The 23,867-nt window shown below is 50.6% G+C and overlaps 1 protein-coding gene across 4 annotated transcripts in view; it reads left to right on the forward strand.

Moving 5' to 3' along the window:
* LOC140392141 (nuclear mitotic apparatus protein 1-like) overlaps positions 1–23,867 on the forward strand; it is a 177,701-nt gene that overhangs the window by 36,231 nt on the left and 117,603 nt on the right. For 2 of the 4 annotated variants that reach the window (XM_072477485.1, XM_072477488.1), the window contains exons 1-2: positions 15,075–15,260; positions 17,768–17,834. In XM_072477485.1, the coding sequence (XP_072333586.1) occupies positions 17,793–17,834 (42 nt within the window). In that variant the 5' untranslated portion in view covers positions 15,075–15,260; positions 17,768–17,792. Of the gene's footprint in view, positions 1–15,074; positions 15,261–17,767; positions 17,835–23,867 lie in introns of those variants that run through there. The other 2 variants (XM_072477486.1, XM_072477487.1) reach the window with 1 other exon arrangement.

Below are 23,867 nucleotides of genomic sequence, written 5' to 3' on the forward strand. Positions count from 1 at the left end.
CGCCTTTGGCCTCCTCCTCAGGAATCTGTGCGCTCGATCCATCTCGGGTGGTCGGTCAAAGACCCCCCTCCCCCACCAGCTTCCCCAGCATCTTTGCTACAAACTTTGTGGCCTGCACTCCCTCAATGCCTTTGGGCAGTCCCACAATCCGGAGATTCTGCGTCCTCGACCGATTCTCCAAATCGTCCACTTTCTCCCTCAGCTCAGACCGGTCCTCATGGTCTGCAACCGACTCTTCTACTTTTTAGACTGACGCAACCTCTGCTCCACTCTTTCATTTTTTTTAATGAAAATCTTTTTATTGGCTTTTCTCATATTTATAAACAGTTGTTACTTATATACATTACATTTTCCATGCCCGCGCTAATTTCCTTTATTTTACAGAGAGGTTTGTTTTGTCCTTCATTTGACTAACTGTACGTACATTTTGCTGCCCTCTGGATCGGTCTATGTTATCCCCCCCCCCCCACATTGGTTTCAGCACCCTTCCTCTTCTCTTGTGGCGTCCCCATACCGCCCGGCCTCGAACAGGTTTTTGAACAGGCTGACAAACTGCCCCCAAGTATCCAGGAAGCCTTCCTCTGACCCTCGGATGGCGTACTTAATCTTCTCCAGGTGGAGAAATTCCGAGAGGCCAGTGAGCCAGTCTGCAGCTGTGGGTGGTGCTGCCGATCGCCAGCCGAGCAGGATTCTCCGGCTTGCGATTAGGGAAGGAAAGCAAGGGACTTCCGGGTGCGGCGATGACCAGCTGAGTCGCACGTTTCGGCAGCTCCCTGTGAAACGGACTTTTAGGCTCTTGATAGGAGCCCCAACGGCAATTTTGACGGCTAAAAACACTGTGCGGTAAACCAGAAGGGAATCCCCCCTGGATACGGATGGAAAAAGGAGGAGAGAGTGGCCAGATTGCAGTGGATCCTTTAGAACAGCGGCAAGGAAGGCAAGCAAAAACCAAGATGGCGTCGGAAGGTGGCAGTTTAACATGGGGCCCTGAACAACAAGAGTTCTTGAAATGCTGTGTGGAAGAGATCAAAAAGGAAATGAAGAAAGAGCTGTTGGCCCCGATACTACAGGTGATCGAAGGGCTAAAGGAGGAACAAAAGACCCAGGAGCGGGAGCCTCGGGTCGTGAAGGCAAAGGCAGCCGAGAATGAGGATGATATACAGGGCCTGGTGGTGAAGACGGAGACGCAGGAGGCACATCAGAAACGATGTGTGGAAAGGTTGGAGGCACTGGAAAACAACGCAAGGAGGAACAACCTGAGGATTCTTGGTCTTCCTGAAGGTGTGGAGGGAGCGGACGTCGGGGCATATGTGAGCACGATGCTGCACTCGTTAATGGGAGCGGAGGCCCCGGCGGGTCCGTTGGAGGTGGAGGGAGCATACCGAGTGATGGCGCGAGGACCGAGAGCAGGAGAAATTCCCAGAGCCATAGTGGTGAGATTCCTCCGTTTTAAGGATAGAGAAATGGTCCTTAGATGGGCGAAGAAAACTCGGAGCAGTAAATGGGAGAACGCGGTGATCCGCGTTTATCAAGACTGGAGTGCGGAGGTGGCGAGAAGGAGGGCGAGCTTTAATCGGGCCAAGGCGGTGCTTCATAAAAAGAAGATAAAATTTGGAATGCTGCAACCGGCAAGACTGTGGGTCACATATCGAGGGAGGCACCACTACTTTGAGACGGCGGATGAAGCGTGGACTTTTATTGTGGAAGAAAAACTGGAATGAGCGGGTTATTAAAAAGAACGTTCGAACAAAGTGGTGGGGCGAATGTGGGGGGCAAAGAGGGGTTTTATGTACTAATCCTGCGATGTGGTAACTTTTCTCTCTCCCACAGGTGGTGATGGGGGGAGGAGGGGAGGTGGAGGAGATGGGGCGTTGGCCATTGGGGGCGGGGCCAAGGGAGAAGCGCGGGCTTGGTTCCCGCGCTATGATAATCATGGCGGGAATAGAGAAGCAGGAAGGAGGGTGCGTCGCACGGTGCGAGCCGAGGTCACGGGGGGAAGCCGAGGTCAGCCAGAGTTTGCTGACTTCTGGGAGCAACATGGGGGGAGTAATTACGCTAGCGGGGGATCTAGCGGGGGGGGGGTGGGAGGGGGGAATTACTGGGTTGCTGCTGCTGGGGAGAGGGGGGAGCTGGTATGGGAGAGGATGGGCGGGGGGGCACCGCCTGGGGGAGATACAGCTGCGTGGGAACCGGGTGAGGAGCTGGAAAAAGGTGATGGCTAATCGACAAGGGGGGGGGGGGGGGGTAGGAAGCCCCCAACTCGGCTGATCACGTGGAACGTGAGAGGGCTGAACGGGCCGATAAAGAGGGCACGGGTACTCGCACACCTTAAGAAACTTAAGGCAGATGTGGTTATGTTACAGGAAACGCACCTGAAACTGATAGACCAGGTTAGGCTACGCAAAGGATGGGTGGGGCAGGTGTTCCATTCGGGGCTAGATGCGAAAAACAGGGGGGTGGCTATATTAGTGGGGAAGCGGGTAATGTTCGAGGCAAAGACTATAGTGGCGGATAACGGGGGCAGATACGTGATGGTGAGTGGCAAACTACAGGGGGAGACGGTGGTTTTGGTAAACGTATATGCCCCGAACTGGGATGATGCCAATTTTATGAGGCGGATGCTAGGGCGCATTCCGGACCTAGAGATGGGAAAGCTGATAATGGGGGGAGATTTTAATACGGTGTTGGAACCAGGGCTGGACAGGTCGAAGTCCAGGACTGGAAGGAGGCCGGCAGCAGCCAAGGTACTTAAAGATTTTATGGAGCAGATGGGAGGTGTAGACCCGTGGAGATTTAGCAGACCTAGGAGTAAGGAGTTCTCGTTTTTCTCCTATGTCCATAAAGTCTACTCGCGAATAGACTTTTTTGTGCTGGGTAGGGCATTGATCCCGAAGGTGAGGGGAACGGAGTATACGGCTATAGCCATTTCGGATCACGCTCCACACTGGGTGGACTTGGAGATAGGGAAGGAAACAGGAGGGCGCCCACCCTGGAGAATGGACATGGGACTAATGGCAGATGAGGGGGTGTGTCTAAGGGTGAGGGGGTGCATTGAAAAGTACTTGGAACTCAATGATGATGGGGAGGTCCAGGTGGGAGTGGTCTGGGAGGCGTTGAAGGCGGTGGTTAGAGGGGAGCTGATATCAATAAGGGCACATAAAGGGAAGCAGGAGAGTAAGGAACGGGAGCGGTTGCTGCAAGAACTTTTGAGGGTGGACAGACAATATGCGGAAGCACCGGAGGAGGGACTGTACAGGGAAAGGCAAAGGCTACATGTAGAATTTGACTTGCTGACTACAGGCACTGCAGAGGCACAATGGAGGAAGGCACAGGGTGTACAGTACGAATATGGGGAGAAGGCGAGCAGGTTGCTGGCACGCCAATTGAGGAAAAGGGGAGCAGCGAGGGAAATAGGGGGAGTGAGGGATGAGGAAGGAGAGATGGAGTGGGGAGCGGAGAGAGTGAATGGAGTGTTCAAGACATTTTATAAAAAATTATATGAAGCTCAACCCCCGGATGGGAGGGAGAGAATGATGGGCTTCTTGGATCGGCTGGAATTTCCCAAGGTGGAAGAGCAGGAAAGGGTGGGACTGGGAGCACAGATCGAGGTAGAAGAAGTGGTGAAAGGAATTAGGAGCATGCAGGCGGGAAAGGCCCCGGGACCGGATGGATTCCCAGTCGAATTCTATAGAAAATATGTGGACTTGCTCGCCCCGGTACTGACGAGGACCTTTAATGAGGCAAAGGAAAGGGGACAACTGCCCCCGACTATGTCTGAAGCAACGATATCGCTTCTCTTAAAGAAGGAAAAGGACCCGCTACAATGCGGGTCCTATAGACCTATTTCCCTCCTAAATGTAGATGCCAAGATCCTGGCCAAGGTAATGGCAATGAGAATAGAGGAATGTGTCCCGGGGGTGGTCCACGAGGACCAAACTGGGTTTGTGAAGGGGAGACAGCTGAACACGAATATACGGAGGTTGTTAGGGGTAATGATGATGGCCCCACCAGAGGGAGAAACGGAGATAGTAGTGGCGATGGATGCCGAGAAAGCATTTGATAGAGTGGAGTGGGATTATTTGTGGGAGGTGTTGAGGAGATTTGGTTTTGGAGAGGGGTATGTTAGATGGGTGCAGCTGTTGTATAGGGCCCCAGTGGCGAGCGTGGTCACGAATGGACGGGGATCTGCATATTTTTGGCTCCATAGAGGGACAAGGCAGGGATGCCCTCTGTCCCCATTATTGTTTGCACTGGCGTTTGAGCCCCTGGCGATAGCGTTGAGGGGTTCCAAGAAGTGGAGGGGAGTACTTAGGGGAGGAGAAGAGCACCGGGTATCTTTGTATGTGGACGATTTGCTACTATACGTGGCGGACCCGGCGGAGGGGATGCCAGAAATAATGCGGATACTTGGGGAGTTTGGGGATTTTTCAGGGTATAAATTGAACATGGGGAAAAGTGAGTTGTTTGTGGTGCATCCAGGGGAGCAGAGTAGAGAAATAGAGGACCTACCGTTGAGGAAGGGAACAAGGGACTTTCGTTACCTGGGGATCCAGATAGCTAAGAATTGGGGCACATTGCATAGGTTAAATTTAACGCGGTTGGTGGAACAGATGGAGGAGGATTTCAAGAGATGGGATATGGTATCCCTGTCAATGGCAGGGAGGGTGCAGGCGGTTAAGATGGTGGTCCTCCCGAGATTCCTCTTTGTGTTTCAGTGCCTCCCGGTGGTGATCACGAAGGCTTTTTTTAAAAGGATTGAAAAGAGCATCATGGGTTTTGTGTGGGCCGGGAAGACCCCGAGAGTGAGGAAGGGATTCTTACAGCGTAGCAGGGATAGGGGGGGGCTGGCACTACCGAGCCTAAGTGAGTATTATTGGGCCGCTAATATTTCAATGGTGAGTAAGTGGATGGGAGAGGAGGAGGGAGCGGCGTGGAAGAGATTAGAGAGGGCGTCCTGTAGGGGGACTAGCCTACAGGCTATGGTGACAGCCCCATTGCCGTTCTCACCGAGGAACTACACCACAAGCCCGGTGGTGGTGGCTACACTGAAGATTTGGGGACAGTGGAGACGGCATAGGGGAAAGACTGGAGCCTTGGGGGGGGTCCCCGATAAGAAACAACCATAGGTTTGCCCCGGGGGGAATGGATGGGGGATATGGAATGTGGCAAAGAGCAGGAATAACGCAACTGAAAGATCTGTTTGTGGATGGGAAGTTCGCGAGTCTGGGAGCGCTGACCGAGAAATATGGGTTGCCCCAAGGGAATGCATTCAGGTATATGCAACTGAGGGCTTTTGCGAGGCAACAGGTGAGGGAATTCCCGCAGCTCCCGACACAAGAGGTGCAGGACAGAGTGATCTCAAAGACATGGGTGGGGGATGGTAAAATGAGGGACGAAGGGGAGACTATGGTAGATGAACTAAAAGGGAAATGGGAAGAAGAGCTGGGGGAGGAGATCGAGGAGGGGCTGTGGGCAGATGCCCTCAGCAGGGTAAACTCGTCGTCCTCGTGTGCCAGGCTAAGCCTGATTCAGTTTAAGGTATTACACAGGGCACATATGACTGGAGCACGGCTCAGTAAATTTTTTGGGGTGGAGGATAGGTGTGCGAGGTGCTCGAGAAGCCCAGCGAATCATACCCATATGTTTTGGTCATGCCCGGCACTACAGGGGTTTTGGATGGGGGTGACAAAGGTGCTTTCAAAAGTAGCAGGAGTCCGGGTCGAACCAAGCTGGGGGTTGGCTATATTTGGGGTTGCACAAGAGCCGGGAGTGCAGGAGGCGAGAGAGGCTGATGTTTTGGCCTTTGCGTCCCTAGTAGCCCGGCGCAGGATATTGCTAATGTGGAAATAAGCCAAGCCCCCGGGGGTGGAGACCTGGATAAATGACATGGCGGGGTTTATAAAGCTAGAGCGGATTAAGTTCGTCCTAAGGGGGTCGGCTCAAGGGTTCACCAGGCGGTGGCAACCGTTCGTCGAATACCTCGCAGAAAGATAGACGGAATGGGAAAAAGAAGGCAGCAGCAGCAGCCCAGGATCGGGGGGGGGTAGGAGGAACCAGAAGGACTCTCAGGGTTGTTAATATATACTGTATAGTATGTATAGGTCGTTGCTACAGATAATTATATATTGGACTGTTAAATTATATTTTTGAAGAGTGTTACTTGTGACAAGGCAGTTGCCAATTAGGGCTAGTTTTCATTTTTGTTATTTATTATTTATTCATTTTTTGTTTATAAAATAGGTCATTGTTATTTGTGTTGTTATAATATTGTGTAAAGGATGCACAATGTACTGTGTTGGTTGACCAAAAATTTTCAATAAAATATTTAATTTAAAAAAAAGGGAAGGAAAGCAAGGGTGTCGGCCCCCTTCCCCATGTGTAGCCCTGGCTGCTCCGATACCCCGAAGATTGCCACTATTGGACATGGCTTTACCCTCACCCCCACAAACTTGGACATTGCCCCGGAGAAGGCAAATCATGTGGGTGTGGTTGGCCGGGCCCCTCTGGCACCGCTCACATTTGTCCTCCACCTCCGGGAAGAACCTGCTCATTCGGGTTCTGGTCAGGTGCGCTCTGTGCACCACTTTGAGCTGCATTAGGCTTAGCCTTGCGCAGGAGGAGGTGGAGTTCACCCTGCTCAGTGCTTCGCTCCAGAGTCCCCATCCTACCTCTGTCCCCAGTTCGTCCTCCCATTTTTGTCTGGTCCCGTCCAGTGGTGTTCGGGCTCTGTCCAGTAACTGTCCGTATATTTTCCCACATAGGCACACCTCCCCTTCTCGCTGCTTGTGCCTATCAGGTCCTCTAGTAGTGTGCTTTCTGGGGCCCCGGGGTACCCTACTGTCTCTTTGCGGAGGAAGTGTTTTATTTGGAGGTGTCTCAATTCCTGTCCTCTTGCTAGTTTCCACTTCCTCGTCAGTTCATCCAGTGTCGCCAGTCTGCACCCTACGTAGAAGTTCCCGACCATCAGTGTGCCCCTGTCCCGCCTCCATCTTTTGAAGGTGGTATCTAGCATGGCTGGGGGAATCTGTGATTGCCGCAGATGGGGGCCATAAGGGACATTTTGGTTATCCCAAAGTGCTGTCTCAACTGGGTCCACGTTCTCAGCATGGCCGCTGCCACTGGCTCGTTGTGTATGCCCCACTCTTTCAATGGCTTCAGGAATGGGGGAGGGGCTCCGCAGGTACAACATTTCTAGTTTGGTGGGGAGAGTGAAAGCTGATCTGGCAAGGTGGGATGGTCTCCCTCTGTCACTGGTGGGTCGGGTACAGGCGATTTCTGTTTATTTTCCAATGCCTGCCGATTTTCCTGCCAAAGGCTTTTTGCAGAGAGATTGAAGGAATGATTGCTTCATTCATCTGGGGAGGGAAGGTGGCCAGAGTTCGAAAGGTGCTGCTACAGAGGGGAAGGCAGGCAGGGGGTTTGGGTCTTCCGAACCTGATGTATTACTACGGGGCGGCGAATGTGGAGAAGGTGCGGAGCTGGGTCAGAGGGGTTGATTCCCAGTGGATCAGAATCGAGGAGAGTTTGTGCAGGGGGTCGGGATTGAAAGCACTAGCAACAGCGCCGCTCCCAGTGGCCCCAGGGAAATACTCAGGGAGTCCGGTAATAATAGCTTCATTGAGAATTTGGAGGCAGTTTCGCCAACACTTCGGGTTGGGGGCAGGGTCAAGGGAAATGCTGATTCGGGGGAACCACAGATTTGAGCCAGGGATGTGGGATGGAAATTTTTGGAACTGGGTGGAGAACGGGATTAAGACACTAAAAGATTTGTTTCTTCGGGATCGGTTTGCAGGATTGAAGGAGCTGGAATTAAATATGGGCTGGAGCAGGGGGAAATGTTTAGATACATGCAAGTTCAAGATTTTGCCAGAAAGGAGATACAAAGCTTCCCGGTGGAGCCGGCCTCCACATTGCTGGAGGAGGTGCTGACGACGGGGGGACTGGAGAAGGGGGTAGTGTCGGTGGTTTACGGAGCTATTTTGGCAGAGGAGAAGGCAGCACTGGAAGGGATCAAAGCGAAGTGGAAGAAAGAGTTGGGAGAGGATATGGAGGAGGGGGTCTGGTGTGAGGTGCTCCGGAAAGTGATCGCCTCCACCTTGTGGGCGAGGTTGGGGCTGATACAGCTGAAGGTGGTATACAGAGCACACTTCACGAGGGCGAGGATGAGCCGATTCTTTGAAGGAGACGAAGATGTGTGTGAACGTTGTGTGGGGGCCCGCTAATCACGTTCATATGTTTTGGTCCTGTCCAAAGCTGGAGGATTACTGGAAGGAGGTTTTTAGGGTAATTTCTAAAGTGGTGCACATGAAACTGGGCACGGGTCCCCGGGAGGCCATATTCGGGGTGTCGGACCAGCCAGGGTTGGAAATGGGTGCGGAGGCAGATGTTGTAGCCTTCGCCTCGTTGATCGCCCGAAGGCGGATCCTGATAGGTCGGAGAGCAACCTCTCCACCCTGTGCCCTGGCGTTGCGGGGGGACCTGTTGGAATTCTTGACTCTTGAGAAGGTTAAGTTTTAACTGGGGGGAAGGATGGAGGGGTTCTACAATTCATGGGCATTATTCATAATGCACTTACAAAAACTGGATAACATCGAACATTAGTTGGGGGAGGGGGGCTGTGTGTGTTAATGGTGACGATTCGTGATTCCTGATTCCTTTTTGTCATTTGTTTGTGTGAACATGCGGGCTAATGTTTGGGGTTTGGTGGGAGGATGGGATCGTTGTTATTGATATGGGGATTGGCATATTTGTTACTGATTATTGTTTATTATTGGTGGGTGTAAATTTGGGAGAGAATGTGAAAAAGAATAAAAATATTTTTTAAAAACCCACATTAGTTTTAACAAGGGGGGAATTTTAAACATGACAATATAGACTATAATACCATTTATCCCCCTTAGGTTAACAATTACACACAGAATTTAAGATTAATGCGAATGACACATTTGAAGTTACAATGGTCCCATTGAAATACAAAGTCATAGAACATTGAACATACAGTGCAGAAGGAGGCCATTCGGTCCATCGAGTCTGCACCGACCCACTTAAGCTCTCACTTCCACCCTTTCCCCGTAACCCAACAACCCCTCCCAACCTTTTTGGTCACCAAGGGCAATTTGTCATGGCCAATCCACTTAACCTGCACTTCTTTGGACTGTGGGAGGAAACTGGAGCACCCGGAGGAAACCCACGCAGACTCCGCACAGACAGTGACCCATGCTTCACAACCTTCTCTCGTAAACATTCTTTCCATTAATGGTTTACATTCCTAAATTCACTCCACGTGTTTCAAAGGAGTCTTGGCCAGAGCTTCTGTTCGACTTCTACCAGTGAATCCACTCCAGGATTTTACACCAACCCTTCAGGATTTCTTTGCTTTGACTGACTTTCACTGTTTTTAAAAAATAAATTTAGAGTACCCAATTCATTTTTTTCCCAATTAAGGGCAATTTAGTGTGGCCAATCCACCTAGCCTGCACATCTTTGGGTTGTGGGGGCTCGACGTACACCACGGCTCCAGGGTCCCAGGTTCATTTCCAGCCTCGGGTCACTGTCCCCGTGGTTTGCACTTTCTCCCCGTGTGTGTGTGGACATCCTCCGGGTGCTCCGGTTTCCCCCCCACAGTCCAAAGGTGTGCAGGTTAGGTGGATTGCCCCTTAGTGTCAAAAAGGTTAGGTGGGGTTACTGGGTTATGGGGATAGGGTGGAGATGTGGGCTTAAGTGGATGCTCTTTCTGAGGGCCGGTGCAGACTCGATGGACTGAATGGCCTCCTTCTGCACTGTAAATTCTATGATAACACTGGAAGAATGTGCAAACTCCACACAGCCAGTGACCCAGAGCCGGGATTGAACCTGGGACCTCGGCGCCATGAGGCAGCAGGGCTAATCCACTGCGCCACCATGCTGACTGACATTCACTGTTAACGCAAACTCTGATATCCAGCCAATACTGTCTTCCCAAGTACTTTAAAATTTGTTTTGCAGACTAGTAAGACATTCCGAAATCTAGGATTTCTTTAGAAATCTTTGGAAACTTCTCGCCAGCCAATTCCTTCTCGGCTTTGTCTGTGCTGCCCATGAACAATATCCTGTTCTGTTTCCAGGTTTCTAGAACCAGCCATCCTTTAGTTCCTCAGGAGTTTACTTTCTTGCATTTTACTGCTTTGAGCAGAACTATGAGAGCTGCCTTCTCATTCTCTCCATCTCCAACCGCTGTTAGCAGAGCTGTGAGAGCTGTTCCCTCTCCAGTGGTCTTTCTGCACTAACTGCCCTGACTTCCTGTTAAAACTAAATAACAAAATAATTTTTTCCCTTACAAGGGTCTCTAGTTGCCAATCAACTATACTTATTCTTCACGCCGTAGCTCCCTCAATCACAATAGAATCCCAGTTTGAACTGAAACCAACCCCCACACACAAACACTTGTCCAGCATGAAGGGCAGCACGGTAGCATTGTGGATAGCACAATTGCTTCACAGCTCCAGGGTCCCAGGTTCGATTCCGGCTTGGGTCACTGTCTGTGCGGAGTCTGCACATCCTCCCTGTGTGTGTGGGTTTCCTCCTGGTGCTCTGGTTTTCTCCCACAGTCCAAAGATGTGCAGGTTAGGTGGATTGGCTGTGATAAATTGCCCTTCGTGTCCAAAATTGCCCTTAGTGTTGGGTGGGGTTCCTGGGTTATGGGGATAGGGTGGAGATGTTGACCGTGGGTAGGGTGCTCTTTCCAAGAGCCGGTGCAGACTCGATGGGCCGAATGGCCTCCTTCTGCACTGTAAATTCTATGGTAAATTCTATGAATCTAACCATAGGTCTCTTCCAAGCACAGAAACATTAAATTCATCCGATTATTTTAACAGTTTTAATAATTTGGGAATTTCTTAGTGGAAATTAAGTAAAGCTGAGTGTCTACAGAATAATCTTTTCAAGGTTTGTCCACATGGGTGAGGATGTTTGCCGAAGAATCAATTTCAAATAAAATGCTGAGCTGTTTAAATACTTTTACAGCATGGACTTAGTGGAGGGGCTGTTTGTGATTTTCGCTGATTGCATTGCACTAATTTCCATACTTCCAGGGGCCCGACATTCAGAGTGAGGAGGGGAGCAAAGCTTCTCTGGGAACACAAGTAGGAGTTGACCATTCGGCTCCTGAAATCTGCTCCGCTATTCAATAAGGTCATACCTGCGCAGTGGGGAACACTGCTGCTTCACACTGCTGAGGAACTGTGTTCAATTCCGACCTTGGCTGTTTGTGTGGAGTTTGCACATTCTCCCCTTGTCTTTTTTTAAAATTTAAAGTGCCCAATTCTCTTTTTTTCCAATTAAGGGCAATTTAGCGTGGCCAATCCACCTACCCCGTACATCTTTGGGTTAAGAACATAGAACATAGAAAATACAGCACAGAACAGGCCCTTCGGCCCACGATGTTGTGCCGAACCTTTGTCCTAGATTAATCATAGATTATCATTGAATTTACAGTGCAGAAGGAGGCCATTCGGCCCCTTGAGTCTGCACCAGCTCTTGGAAAGAGCACCCTACCCAAACTCAACACCTCCACCCAACACCAAGGGCAATTTGGACATTAAGGGCAATTTATCATTGGCCAATTCACCTAACCCGCACATCTTTGGACTGTGGGAGGAAACCGGAGCACCCGGAGGAAACCCACGCAGACACGGGGAGGACGTGCAGACTCCGCACAGACAATGACCCAAGCCGGAATCGAACCTGGGACCATGGAGCTGTGAAGCAATTGTGCTATCCACAATGCTACCGTGCTGCCCTTAAGAACAAATAAATCTACACTATATCATTTTCCCGTAATCCATGTACCTATCCAACAGCTGCTTGAAGGTCCCTAATGTTTCCGACTCAACTACTTCCACAGGCAGTGCATTCCATGCCCCCACTACTCTCTGGGTAAAGAACCTACCTCTGATATCCCTCCTATATCTTCCACCTTTCACCTTAAATTTATGTCCCCTTGTAATGGTGTGTTCCACCTGGGGAAAAAGTCTCTGACTGTCTACTCTATCTATTCCCCTGATCATCTTATAAACCTCTAACAAGTCGCCCCTCATCCTTCTCCGCTCTAATGAGAAAAGGCCTAGCACCCTCAACCTTTCCTCGTAAGACCTACTCCCCATTCCAGGCAACATCCTGGTAAATCTTCTTTGCACCTTTTCCAGAGCTTCCACATCCTTCCTAAAATGAGGCGACCAGAACTGTACACAGTACTCCAAATGTGGCCTTACCAAGGTTTTGTACAGCTGCATCATTACCTCATGGCTCTTAAATTCAATCCCTCTGTTAATGAACGCGAGCACACCATAGGCCTTCTTCACAGCTCTATCCACTTGAGTGGCAACTTTCAAAGATGTATGAACATAGATCCCAAGGTCTCTCTGCTCCTCCACAATGCCAAGAACTCTACCGTTAACCCTGTATTCCGCATTCATATTTGTCCTTCCAAAATGGACAACCTCACACTTTTCAGGGTTAAACTCCATCTGCCACTTCTCAGCCCAGCTCTGCATCCTATCTATGTCTCTTTGCAGCCGACAACAGCCCTCCTTACTATCCACAACTCCACCAATCTTCGTATCGTCTGCAAATTTACTGACCCACCCTTCAACTCCCTCATCCAAGTCATTAATGAAAATCACAAACAGCAGAGGACCCAGAACTGATCCCTGCGGTACACCACTGGTAACTGGGATCCAGGCTGAATATTTGCCATCCACCACCACTCTCTGACTTCTATCGGTTAGCCAGTTCGTTATCCAACTGGCCAAATTTCCCACTATCCCATGCCTCCTTACTTTGTGCAGAAGCCTACCATGGGGAACTTTATCAAATGCCTTACTAAAATCCATGTACACTACATCCACTGCTTTACCTTCATCCACATGCTTGGTCACCTCCTCAAAGAATTCAATAAGATTTGTAAGGCAAGACCTACCCCTCACAAATGGTTGTGGGAGTGAGACCCACGCAGGCACGGGGAGAATGTGCAAACTCCACATGGACAGCTAACGGAGAGGGTAGAGCTGCCGAGGTGGAGTGAGTTCAGGGATCTGCAGGTTAGTGACTTTGCGCAAAAGGTCTGGAGGGGGATCCCTAGGTTGCCGGATACACCCTGCTGGAGCGACTGCTGCTTCTGGATGTGGAAAGAATTGGAGATATATGAAAGTAGCTAGGGGAGCAGGGAGGTGAGCGGGTGGCGAAGATCAAGGAGAAATGGGAAGCAGAGTTGGGAGGGGCATCAATTGGGGAGTATGGAATGAGGTACTGCATAGGGAAAACGGGACCTCTTGTGCAAGGATGAGCCTGATACAGTTTAAGGTGGTGCACATGAATCGGGCCAGAATGAGTGGTTTCTTTCAGGGGGTAGCAGATGAGTGTGAGTGGTGTGGGCTGGGGCCAGCGAATCATGCGCACGTTTTGGGGTTGCAAAAAAAATTGGGAAGATTCTGGGCGGGAGTGTTCGCGGTCTTAGCCAGGACAGTGGAGGAGGGAGTGGACCCCGGACCCTTTGGAGGTGATATTTGGTGTTTCAGAGAAGTCTGAGCTCATGGAGAGGAGGAAGGCCGATGTCGTGGCCTTTGCCTCTCTGATTGCACGGCGGCGTATTTTGCTGGAGTGGCGGTTGGCATCACTACCGGGAGTAGCAGCTTGATTGGGTGACCTGTACGGCTTCTTGTGGTTAGAGAAGATAAAGTATGAGTTAAAGGGCTCAGCAGGGGGTTTGAGAAAAGGTGGGGATGTTTGTGACAGTGTTTGCGGAGCAGTTCATCGCAGGGTGATGGGGGGGGGGGGGGGGGGCGGGGAGGGTGAAAAAGGGTGAAAATCTGTACAGACTAAATAGTTGATTGTTGGGAAGTATGTTTCCCGGGGCGTTTATTTGCTATAAACTGTTTTGATACATGTTTGTAATTAAACAGCTGGTTTGTAATGCAGAACAAGACTAGCATGTGGGCAGCACGGTAGCACAAGTGATTAGCACTGTGGCTTCACAGAGCCAGGTTCGATTCCATGCTGGGTCACTGTGCGGATTCTGCATGTTTTCCCCGTGTCTGTGTGGGTTTCCTCCGGATGCTCCGGTTTCCTCCCACAGTCCAAAGACGTGCCGGTTAGGTGGATTGGTCATGATAAATTGCCCTTAGTGACCAAAAAAGGTTAGGAGGGGTTATTGGGTTACGGGGATAGGGTGGAAGTGAGGGCTTAAGTGAGTCGGTGCAGACTCGATGGGCTGAATGTCCTTCTTCTGCACTGTATGTTCTATGTTCAGCAGCGCGGGTTCAATTCACGTACCGGCCTCCCCGAACAGGCGCCGGAATGTGGCGACTAGGGGCTTTTCACAGTAACTTCATTGTGACAATAAGCTATTATTATTAATAAAATACATCTTTTAAAAAACTCCACGGGGACCCAGGGCCAGAACGGGTCCTGAGAGCTGTGAGGCAGCAGTGCTAATCACTGCCGCCGTGCATTCTCCCCATTTCTGTGTGGGTTTCTCCCCGTAAAATCATAAGACATAGGAGCAGAATTAGGCCACTCGGCCCATTATTCTGCTTCGACAATCAATCATGGCTGATAACTCATACCTTGCCTGTTCCCAAAACCCCTGATCCTCTCATTAATCAAAAACCTATCTATCTCTGTCTTAAAGACACTCAATGATTTGGCCTCCACAGCCTTCTGCGGCAAAGAGTTCCACAGATTCACCACCCTCTGGCTGAAGAAATTCCTCCTCATCTTAGTATCTAAGTATTAAAGGATCATCCCAACTCCTCTGCTCTTCCACTTAGTGGTTCTGGTCAAAAACAGAAAATGCTGGACAATCGCAGCAGGTCTGACAGCATCTGTGGAGAGAGAAGGGAGATGTGTCAAAGCAGGTTCTGGGCAGATGGGGCCTCGGTTAAAATCTCATCTAAAAGATGGGCACCTGCAACAGTATCTGGAGCAGGTTTTGAACCCACCGCCTCCTGAGTGAGGAGCCGAAGTGTTCCCCACTGAGCCAAACCTCAGAGCAATCGGGGGAAGAGAGAGAGAGAGAGAGATATGGGGGAAGCAATAAGCGACGTAACAGGAAGTGGAAGCTCTCTGCCAGCAGCAGCGGCCCAGAGGATTTATTGTTTTCTTATTTTGGATGAAAGTGCTCTTTTGTGCCCCTCTGCAGCCCCCCTGTGTGTCGAGTGGGAGGACAAAAGGAGGCCGGTTGTGGGGAGGGGGTTGAGGAGAGGCAGGGATGTTGCTGTGAGGAGGTGAGGTGTGTGTGGCAGGGGCAGGATTGCTACCTGCTCCAGTAAATGTTGCCAATTGCGCCGCGGCCCCGCTCCCTGGCTCCGCTCGGGGCCGGCACACAGCTAACCCCCTCCCACAAACCGGGCCTTCATTTAGTCCTGTGTAAACTTTATTATTGTTTAAAACATATATCCCCTTGTTTGAAAGCAGCCCGGGCTCCGGGCCCAGCTCCTATTTGTTTGCTGCTCCTGATTTCCATACGATTGCAATTGGATCTTTACTTCAAAAGAAACCTTTGGCGATTGCCCTCCCCTCTTTTGTTTCTGTTTTTGCAAAATGATTATTTGTTGCTTCCAGTTAAAGTGAGCCTGGAGTCGGGGCCCAGGACCAGCTGTTTGTTTTCTCTCCATTTTCTGCACGGATGCAGTTTGGGTTTTTTATTCCTTCACAAACCCCCCCCCCCCCCCCCCCCCCTTTCCCTGCTTTTTTTATTAGCCATTGCGCTGTAAATTCTACCATTGCGCCATTCTTTCTACCCTGCCTCTTTCAGCCCAATGTTTGGCCACACCCTGTGTTACAGTAACGGGGGGGGGGGGGGGGGGGCTCTGTGCAGCAGGCAGCGGGAGCAATGTGCCCCCCGCTGCCGGAGCTGAGCCGCAGAGGCCGCCGCCAGCTGATGGTCCCTCCAGTCGGCCATTGAAAGTTAACTTTAGTCCTGTCTCCTGCTGGGGGAGGGATTGGTGTTGGAGACGAGGCCCCTTTCTCAGAGCATCTGGAGGCGTGGTCATGTGTCAGACAGGCCTCCGTGGCTGTGTCCTTAAAGCACCCACTGATGGGCAGGGTGTTTTTAACCTTAATTCTTAGGGTGTGAGTACCATTGCCAATTTGGGCATTTAAGAGTCTAGGACAGGAATCTCACATAAGCCCCGAGTGGGCAAGGATGAAATGAAAATCGCTTATTGTCACAAGTAGGGTAGGCTTCAAATGAAGTTACTGTGAAAAGCCCCTAGTCGCCACATTCCAGCGCCACACAGGCCAGCGATTTAGCCCTGTGCTAAAGCACATTTCCTTCCCAAATGAACTTTTTGGGTTTTGATAACATTCCCAACAAGTTCTTCATTTTTACAGGATTTTTTAAAAATTCCATTTTTTAATGCACACTCATTTTGAATTGAGCTAAATTTTAACATTCTGACTGCCGTTGCGAGATTTGAACTCTCATTCTCTGGATTCTTATTGTATTATAACATTACAGTTCTGTAAAATATTAGTGTTGTATGTGGCAGCACGGCAGCATTGTGGATAGCACAATTGCTTCACAGCTCCAGGGTCCCAGGTTCGATTCCGGCTTGGGTCACTGTCTGTGCGGAGTCTGCATATCCTCCCCGTGTGTGCGTGGGTTTCCTCCGGGTGCTCCGGTTTCCTCCCACAGTCCAAAGATGTGCAGGTTAGGTTGATTGGCCATGATAAATTGCCCTTAGTGTCCAAAATTGCCCTTTGTGTAGTGTGGGGTTACTGGGTTATGGGGATAGGGTGGAGGTGTTGACCTTGGGTAGGGTGCTCTTTCCAAGGGCCGGTGCAGACTCGATGGGCCGAATGGCCTCCTTCTGCACTGTAAATTCTATGATAATCTATGTGTGTGTGTACGGCCCTTTTCTGTGACAAGGTATTTAGATTCTTGCAGCACAGGAATAATTTATATTTGCATAGTGCCTTAAATGACTACAGGACTTCCCAAAGTGCTTTACAGCCAATTAAATATGCTGATGATGTACAGTGATTGTTTACATTGTTGTATTAGGAGTTTGAAGGCAACAAGGTTTTTATCGTTGCTTATTCCCCCCCCCCCCCCCCCCCCCCCATCATTGCAACATTATATTGTGCCATGGCACCTTCATAGAGGTGAGTAGCCCGCACCTCCATCCGCCAAGGCTTCAGGGTTCAAGTTACTGGGAAAGTTGACATTGGATGAGCACCTAACAAAATAACAGCAGCTGGTTGGCGTTTATCTAACACAACAACTTGACTTTACTGGACTAAAACATCCCAAAGTGCTTCACAGCTCTAATTATCAAACTAAATTTGACAATGTACTTTGAAATAAAATTTGACGTGAGGGGATATTAAGGCAGGTGATAAAACCTGATGAAAAGGTCAAATTTGGCATTCTTGCATTTGTCCTGATGAGTGCAAGGTGAAAAGCTTTGACAACATGTCTCTTTTCACCAATGTTTAAACATCTTAAAGGAGAAGAGCAAGTGGCAGACTTTTGGGGAGGGAATTCCAGAATTGAGGGCCAAAGCATGAAAGCATGACACCAAGGTTTAAAATCATGGATGTTTGAGATCAAATGTTGAAATCCACCCCCCCCCCCCCCCCCCAAAGATATCTCAGGAAGATTTTACGGCCGGCTTGCACCTTTTTACCATGTGCAAGGCTATCTCAGTCTATGAAAGATTCAGCTAAAGGCCAAAGCCTCTGACACTTTGTACATCTCTGGTTTATGCCTTTTGTCTTTTATTTCCAGGTGAACCCGTGAGTAAAGCTGCAGAATGGCAGTGCACAGGACAAAGGCTGAGGCCTTGGTGAAATGGGTAAGAAAGTTACCCTGCAACATTTGTGGGTTTTAATAGTACTCAACAGTTTAACCCAGAGTTTCTGTGTTTGGTTACACGGCCTTTGTCTTTTTCTGAAACGGTGCGTTGCTCTCAACTTCTTTGCTAACTACAACTTGCATAGAATATACAGCTAAAAGACAGGCCACTTGACATATCTAGTCTTTGCTGGTGTTTATATGCCACATGAATCTCCTCTCTTCCACCACCTTGTCTCATTTTTCCAACATTTTTTCATTCCATTTCACCGAATAACAGAATCTTTACAGTGCAGGAGGAAACCATTTGGCCCATCACACCTGCACTGGCTCTCTGAAAGCACATTCCGTCCAGTCCCGCGCCCACTCCCCTGCCTTATCCACGTAACCTTGCACAATCCTTTTCAGATAACAATCCAAATACCTCGATTGAATCTGCCTTTGCACCCTCTCAGGAAATTTGTTCCAGATTCTAACCACCCTCTGATTGAAATACATTTTCTTCACATCACTTTTATTCCTTTTGCCAATTATTTTGAATCTTATCTGTGCTGTCTTGGTTGGGAACAGTTTCTCACTATTTACCCTGTCCATACCCTTCCAAGATCTTGAACACCTCGATCAAGTCTCCTCTCAGCCTTCTTTTCTCCAAGGAAAACAGTCCCAATCTCTCCAATCTATCCTCACAGCTACAGTCCCTTATCCCTGGAATGATTCTCATGAATCTTGTCTGCACTACTCCAATGCCTTCACATCCTTCATCAAGTGTGGTGCCCAGAACTGAACACAGTGCTCCAGCTGAGTTCTAACTAATGTCTCATACAAGTTAAACATGGCCTACTTACTCTTGTACTCAATGCCCCTATTAATAAAACCTAAGATACGGTATACTTTATTAACTGTTCTCTCAACATGCCCTTCCACCATCAATGACTTCATAGAATTTACAGTGCAGAAGGAGGCCATTCGGCCCATCGAGTCTGCACCGGCTCTTGGAAAGAGCACCCTACCCAAGGTCAACACCGCCACCCTATCCCAGTAACCCCACCCAACACTAAGTGCAATTTTGGACACTACGGGCAATTTATCATGGCCAATCCACCTAACCTGCACATCTTTGGACTGTGGGAGGAAACCGGAGCACCCGGAGGAAACCCACGCACACACGGGGAGGATGTGCAGACTCCGCACAGACAGTGACCCAAGCTGGAATCGAACCTGGGACCCTGGAGCTGTGAAGCAATTGTGCTATCCACAAGGCTACCATGCTGCCCAACTTATGCACATATAGACCCAGGTCCCTCTGTTCCTGCACCTCCTATAGATTTTCTCCCTTTATTTTATACTGTCTCTCCATATTCCTCCTGAATATGGAGAATCACTTCAAACTTCTCTGCATTGAACTTCATCTGCCACAGGTGCCGGAATGTGGCGACGAGGGGATTTTCACAGTAACTACATTGCAATGTTAATGTAAGCCTACTTGTGACAATAAAGAGTATTGTTATTACCTGTCTGCCCAATCCACCGATATGTCAATGTTCTTTTGAAGTTCAAGACTATCCTCATCTTTGCACATTCTCACCGTGTTTGCATGGATTTCGCCCCCACAACCCAAAACGATGTGCAGGGTAGGTGGATTGGACACCCTAAATTGCTCCTTAAATCGGAAAAAATGAATTGGGTATTCTAAATTTAAAAAAAAAAAGACTATCCTCATCACAGTTGACTATGTTTCCAATCTTTGTATCATCTGCAAATTTTGAAATGATGCCCTTAACACCAAAGTCTAGATCATTAATATATCAGGAAGAGCAAGGGTCCCAAAACAGCCTTGGGGAATGCCACTACAAGCCTTCCTCCAATCTGATAAACAATTTATCACTATTCTCTGTTTCCTGTCACTCGGCCAATTTCCATTTTATTCCAGGAGCTAGAATTTTGCTTTCAAATCCATATACACCACATCAACAGCATTGTCCTCATCAACCTCCAAAAAAAACAACCTCCCAGTTAATTAAACATGATTTTCTCTAAATAAATCCATGCTGGCTTTCCTTAATTCTCCTGCACCTGTCGAAGTGACTATTGATTTAGTCCTGGAGTTTCCAGAAGTTTCCCTACAACTGTAGTTGGCTGAATTATCCTTGCAGCCTTTTTGAACAAGGGTGTAACATTCATAATTTTCCAGTCCTCTGGCACCACCTCGTGTCTAAGGAAGCCTGAAAAATTATCACTTTGAAGGCTCCCATTGCCATCTTTTCTGCCAACATTTGATTCAACTCACTTGACTCTGATGCATTTTCATTCCATCAAAGTTGGCTTTCCCCCCAATTAATTATCCCTGATCTGCATTGTTCCTTGTCCTTTTCCATGGCCACCCTAAACCTTATAATCAGTGGTCACAGATATTCTTCCACTGTTATTTGATCTATATGGTCCAACTCATTTCCCAGAACCAGTTCCAACAATGTCAACCCTCTCATTGGACAAGAAACATTCTGTTCCAGAAAATTATCTTGACTACTCTACAGGAACTCTCGCCCCCTTGATTGCCCTGAATGCACAATTCCTATCCCAGTCTTTTTGGATAATTGAAGTCCCCCATTAGAATCACTCCATAATTCTTACACCTCTTTGGAATGTCTTTGAAAATCTGTTTCTCAACATCCATTCCATTTGGTGGTCTGAATACTATATCGGTCAATGTTATTGCACCATTATCATTCCTTAACTCCAACCAGAGAGGTTCTGTCCTTGACCTCAGTGGAATATCATATCCTCCCACTCTCTTCGCTTTTCTCCTCTTTGCTTTTCTCCTCTTTGCTTTTCTCCTCTTTGCTTTTCTCCTCTTTGCTTTTCTCCTCTTTGCTTTTCTCCTCTTTGCTTTTCTCCTCTTTGCTTTTCTCCTCTTCGCTTTTCTCTCTTCGCGCCCCTCTCTTCGCGCCCCTCTCTTCGCGCCCCTCTCTTCGCGCCCCTCTCTTCGCGCCCCTCTCTTCGCGCCCCTCTCTTCGCGCCCCTCTCTTCGCGCCCCTCTCTTCGCGCCCCTCTCTTCGCGCCCCTCTCTCTTCGCGCGCCTCACTCTGCGCGCCTCTCTCTTCGCGCCTCTCTCTTCGCGCCTCTCTCTTCGCGCCTCTCTCTTCGCGCCTCTCTCTTCGCGCCTCTCTCTTCGCGCCTCTCTCTTCGCGCCTCTCTCTTCGCGCCTCTCTCTTCGCGCCTCTCTCTTCGCGCCTCTCTCTTCGCGCCCCTCTCTTCGCGCCCCTCTCTTCGCGCCTCTCTCTTCGCGCCTCTCTCTTCGCGCCTCTCTCTTCGCGCCCCTCTCTTCGCGCCCCTCTCTTCGCGCCCCTCTCTTCGCGCCCCTCTCTTCGCGCCCCTCTCTTCGCGCCCCTCTCTTCGCGCCCCTCTCTTCGCGCCCCTCTCTTCGCGCCCCTCTCTTCGCGCCCCTCTCTTCGCGCCCCTCTCTTCGCGCCCCTCTCTTCGCGCCCCTCTCTTCGCGCCCCTCTCTTCGCGCCCCTCTCTTCGCGCCCCTCTCTTCGCGCCCCTCTCTTCGCGCCCCTCTCTTCGCGCCCCTCTCTTCGCGCCCCTCTCTTCGCGCCCCTCTCTTCGCGCCCCTCTCTTCGCGCCCCTCTCTTCGCGCCCCTCTCTTCGCGCCCCTCTCTTCGCGCCCCTCTCTTCGCGCCCCTCTCTTCGCGCCCCTCTCTTCGCGCCCCTCTCTTCGCGCCCCTCTCTTCGCGCCCCTCTCTTCGCGCCCCTCTCTTCGCGCCCCTCTCTTCGCGCCCCTCTCTTCGCGCCCCTCTCTTCGCGCCCCTCTCTTCGCGCCCCTCTCTTCGCGCCCCTCTCTTCGCGCCCCTCTCTTCGCGCCCCTCTCTTCGCGCCCCTCTCTTCGCGCCCCTCTCTTCGCGCCCCTCTCTTCGCGCCCCTCTCTTCGCGCCCCTCTCTTCGCGCCCCTCTCTTCGCGCCCCTCTCTTCGCGCCCCTCTCTTCGCGCCCCTCTCTTCGCGCCCCTCTCTTCGCGCCCCTCTCTTCGCGCCCCTCTCTTCGCGCCCCTCTCTTCGCGCCCCTCTCTTCGCGCCCCTCTCTTCGCGCCCCTCTCTTCGCGCCCCTCTCTTCGCGCCCCTCTCTTCGCGCCCCTCTCTTCGCGCCCCTCTCTTCGCGCCCCTCTCTTCGCGCCCCTCTCTTCGCGCCCCTCTCTTCGCGCCCCTCTCTTCGCGCCCCTCTCTTCGCGCCCCTCTCTTCGCGCCCCTCTCTTCGCGCCCCTCTCTTCGCGCCCCTCTCTTCGCGCCCCTCTCTTCGCGCCCCTCTCTTCGCGCCCCTCTCTTCGCGCCCCTCTCTTCGCGCCCCTCTCTTCGCGCCCCTCTCTTCGCGCCCCTCTCTTCGCGCCCCTCTCTTCGCGCCCCTCTCTTCGCGCCCCTCTCTTCGCGCCCCTCTCTTCGCGCCCCTCTCTTCGCGCCCCTCTCTTCGCGCCCCTCTCTTCGCGCCCCTCTCTTCGCGCCCCTCTCTTCGCGCCCCTCTCTTCGCGCCCCTCTCTTCGCGCCCCTCTCTTCGCGCCCCTCTCTTCGCGCCCCTCTCTTCGCGCCCCTCTCTTCGCGCCCCTCTCTTCGCGCCCCTCTCTTCGCGCCCCTCTCTTCGCGCCCCTCTCTTCGCGCCCCTCTCTTCGCGCCCCTCTCTTCGCGCCCCTCTCTTCGCGCCCCTCTCTTCGCGCCCCTCTCTTCGCGCCCCTCTCTTCGCGCCCCTCTCTTCGCGCCCCTCTCTTCGCGCCCCTCTCTTCGCGCCCCTCTCTTCGCGCCCCTCTCTTCGCGCCCCTCTCTTCGCGCCCCTCTCTTCGCGCCCCTCTCTTCGCGCCCCTCTCTTCGCGCCCCTCTCTTCGCGCCCCTCTCTTCGCGCCCCTCTCTTCGCGCCCCTCTCTTCGCGCCCCTCTCTTCGCGCCCCTCTCTTCGCGCCCCTCTCTTCGCGCCCCTCTCTTTTCCCCCTCTTTTCCCCCTCTTTTCTCCTCCTTTGTCCCTCCTCCTCTCTCATCTCCCTCTTTTCTCTCTCGTCTCTCTTTTCTCCCTTTCTTTTCTCCTCTCTCCTCTTTTCTTTCTCTCTCTTTTCTGTCCCTTTCTCTCTCTTTCCTCTCCCTCTTTCCTCTCCCCTCTCTTTTCTCTCCTCTCTCTCTTTTCTTTCTCTCCACTTTTCTTTCTCCTTTCTCTCTCCTCTTTTCTCTCTCTTTTCTCTCTTGTCTGTCCTCTTTTCTCTCTCTTTCTCTCTCTTCTCTATCTCCTCTTCTCCCTCTCCTCTTTTCTCTTCCTCTCTCTTTTCTCTTTCCCTCTTCTCTTTCTCTCACCTCTTTCTCTCTTTTCTCTCTCTCCTCTCTTTTCTCTCTTTTCTCTTTTCTCTCTTTTTCCTCTCCGATTTTTATCTCTCTCCTGTTCGCTCTCTCTCTTCTCCTTTTCCCTCTCTTCTCTCTCTCATCTCTTTCCTCTCTCATCTCGCTCTCATCTCTCTCTCCATTCTCTCTTCTCTCTCTTTTCTTTCTCTTTTCTGTCCCTCTCCTCTCTCTCGTCTCCCTCCTCTTTTCTCTCTCTCTTTTCTCTCTCTCCTCGTTTCTCTTTCTCTCTCCTCTTTACTCTTTCTCTTTTCTCTCTCTTCCCTATTTTGTCTCTCTCCTCTTTTCTCTTCTCTCCTCTTTTTTACTTTCTTTTCTCTCAATCTCTTTTCTCTTAATCTCTTTTCCCTCTGTCTCTTTTCCCTCTCTCTCTTTTCTTTCTTCTCTCTTTTCTCCTCTCTCTTCTCTCTCTTTTCTCCTTTTCTCTCTCTCTCTTTCTCCCTCTCCTCTCTTTCTCTCTTCTCTCTCTTGTCTCTCTTTTTTCACTCCCTTTCTCTCTCCTCTCCTTTTTAATCTCTTTTCTCTCAATCTCTTTTCTCTCTTCTCTTTCTCACCCCTTTTCTGCTCTTTCTTCTCTCTTTGTCTTTTCCTCTCTCCTCTCCCTTATCCCTCTCTTTTCTCTCCTCTCTCTCTCCCTTATCCCTCTCTTTTCTGTCCTCTCTCCTCTCCC

This window comes from Scyliorhinus torazame, chromosome 15, assembly GCF_047496885.1.
Source record: "Scyliorhinus torazame isolate Kashiwa2021f chromosome 15, sScyTor2.1, whole genome shotgun sequence".
Taxonomy (NCBI): Eukaryota; Metazoa; Chordata; class Chondrichthyes; order Carcharhiniformes; family Scyliorhinidae; genus Scyliorhinus; species Scyliorhinus torazame.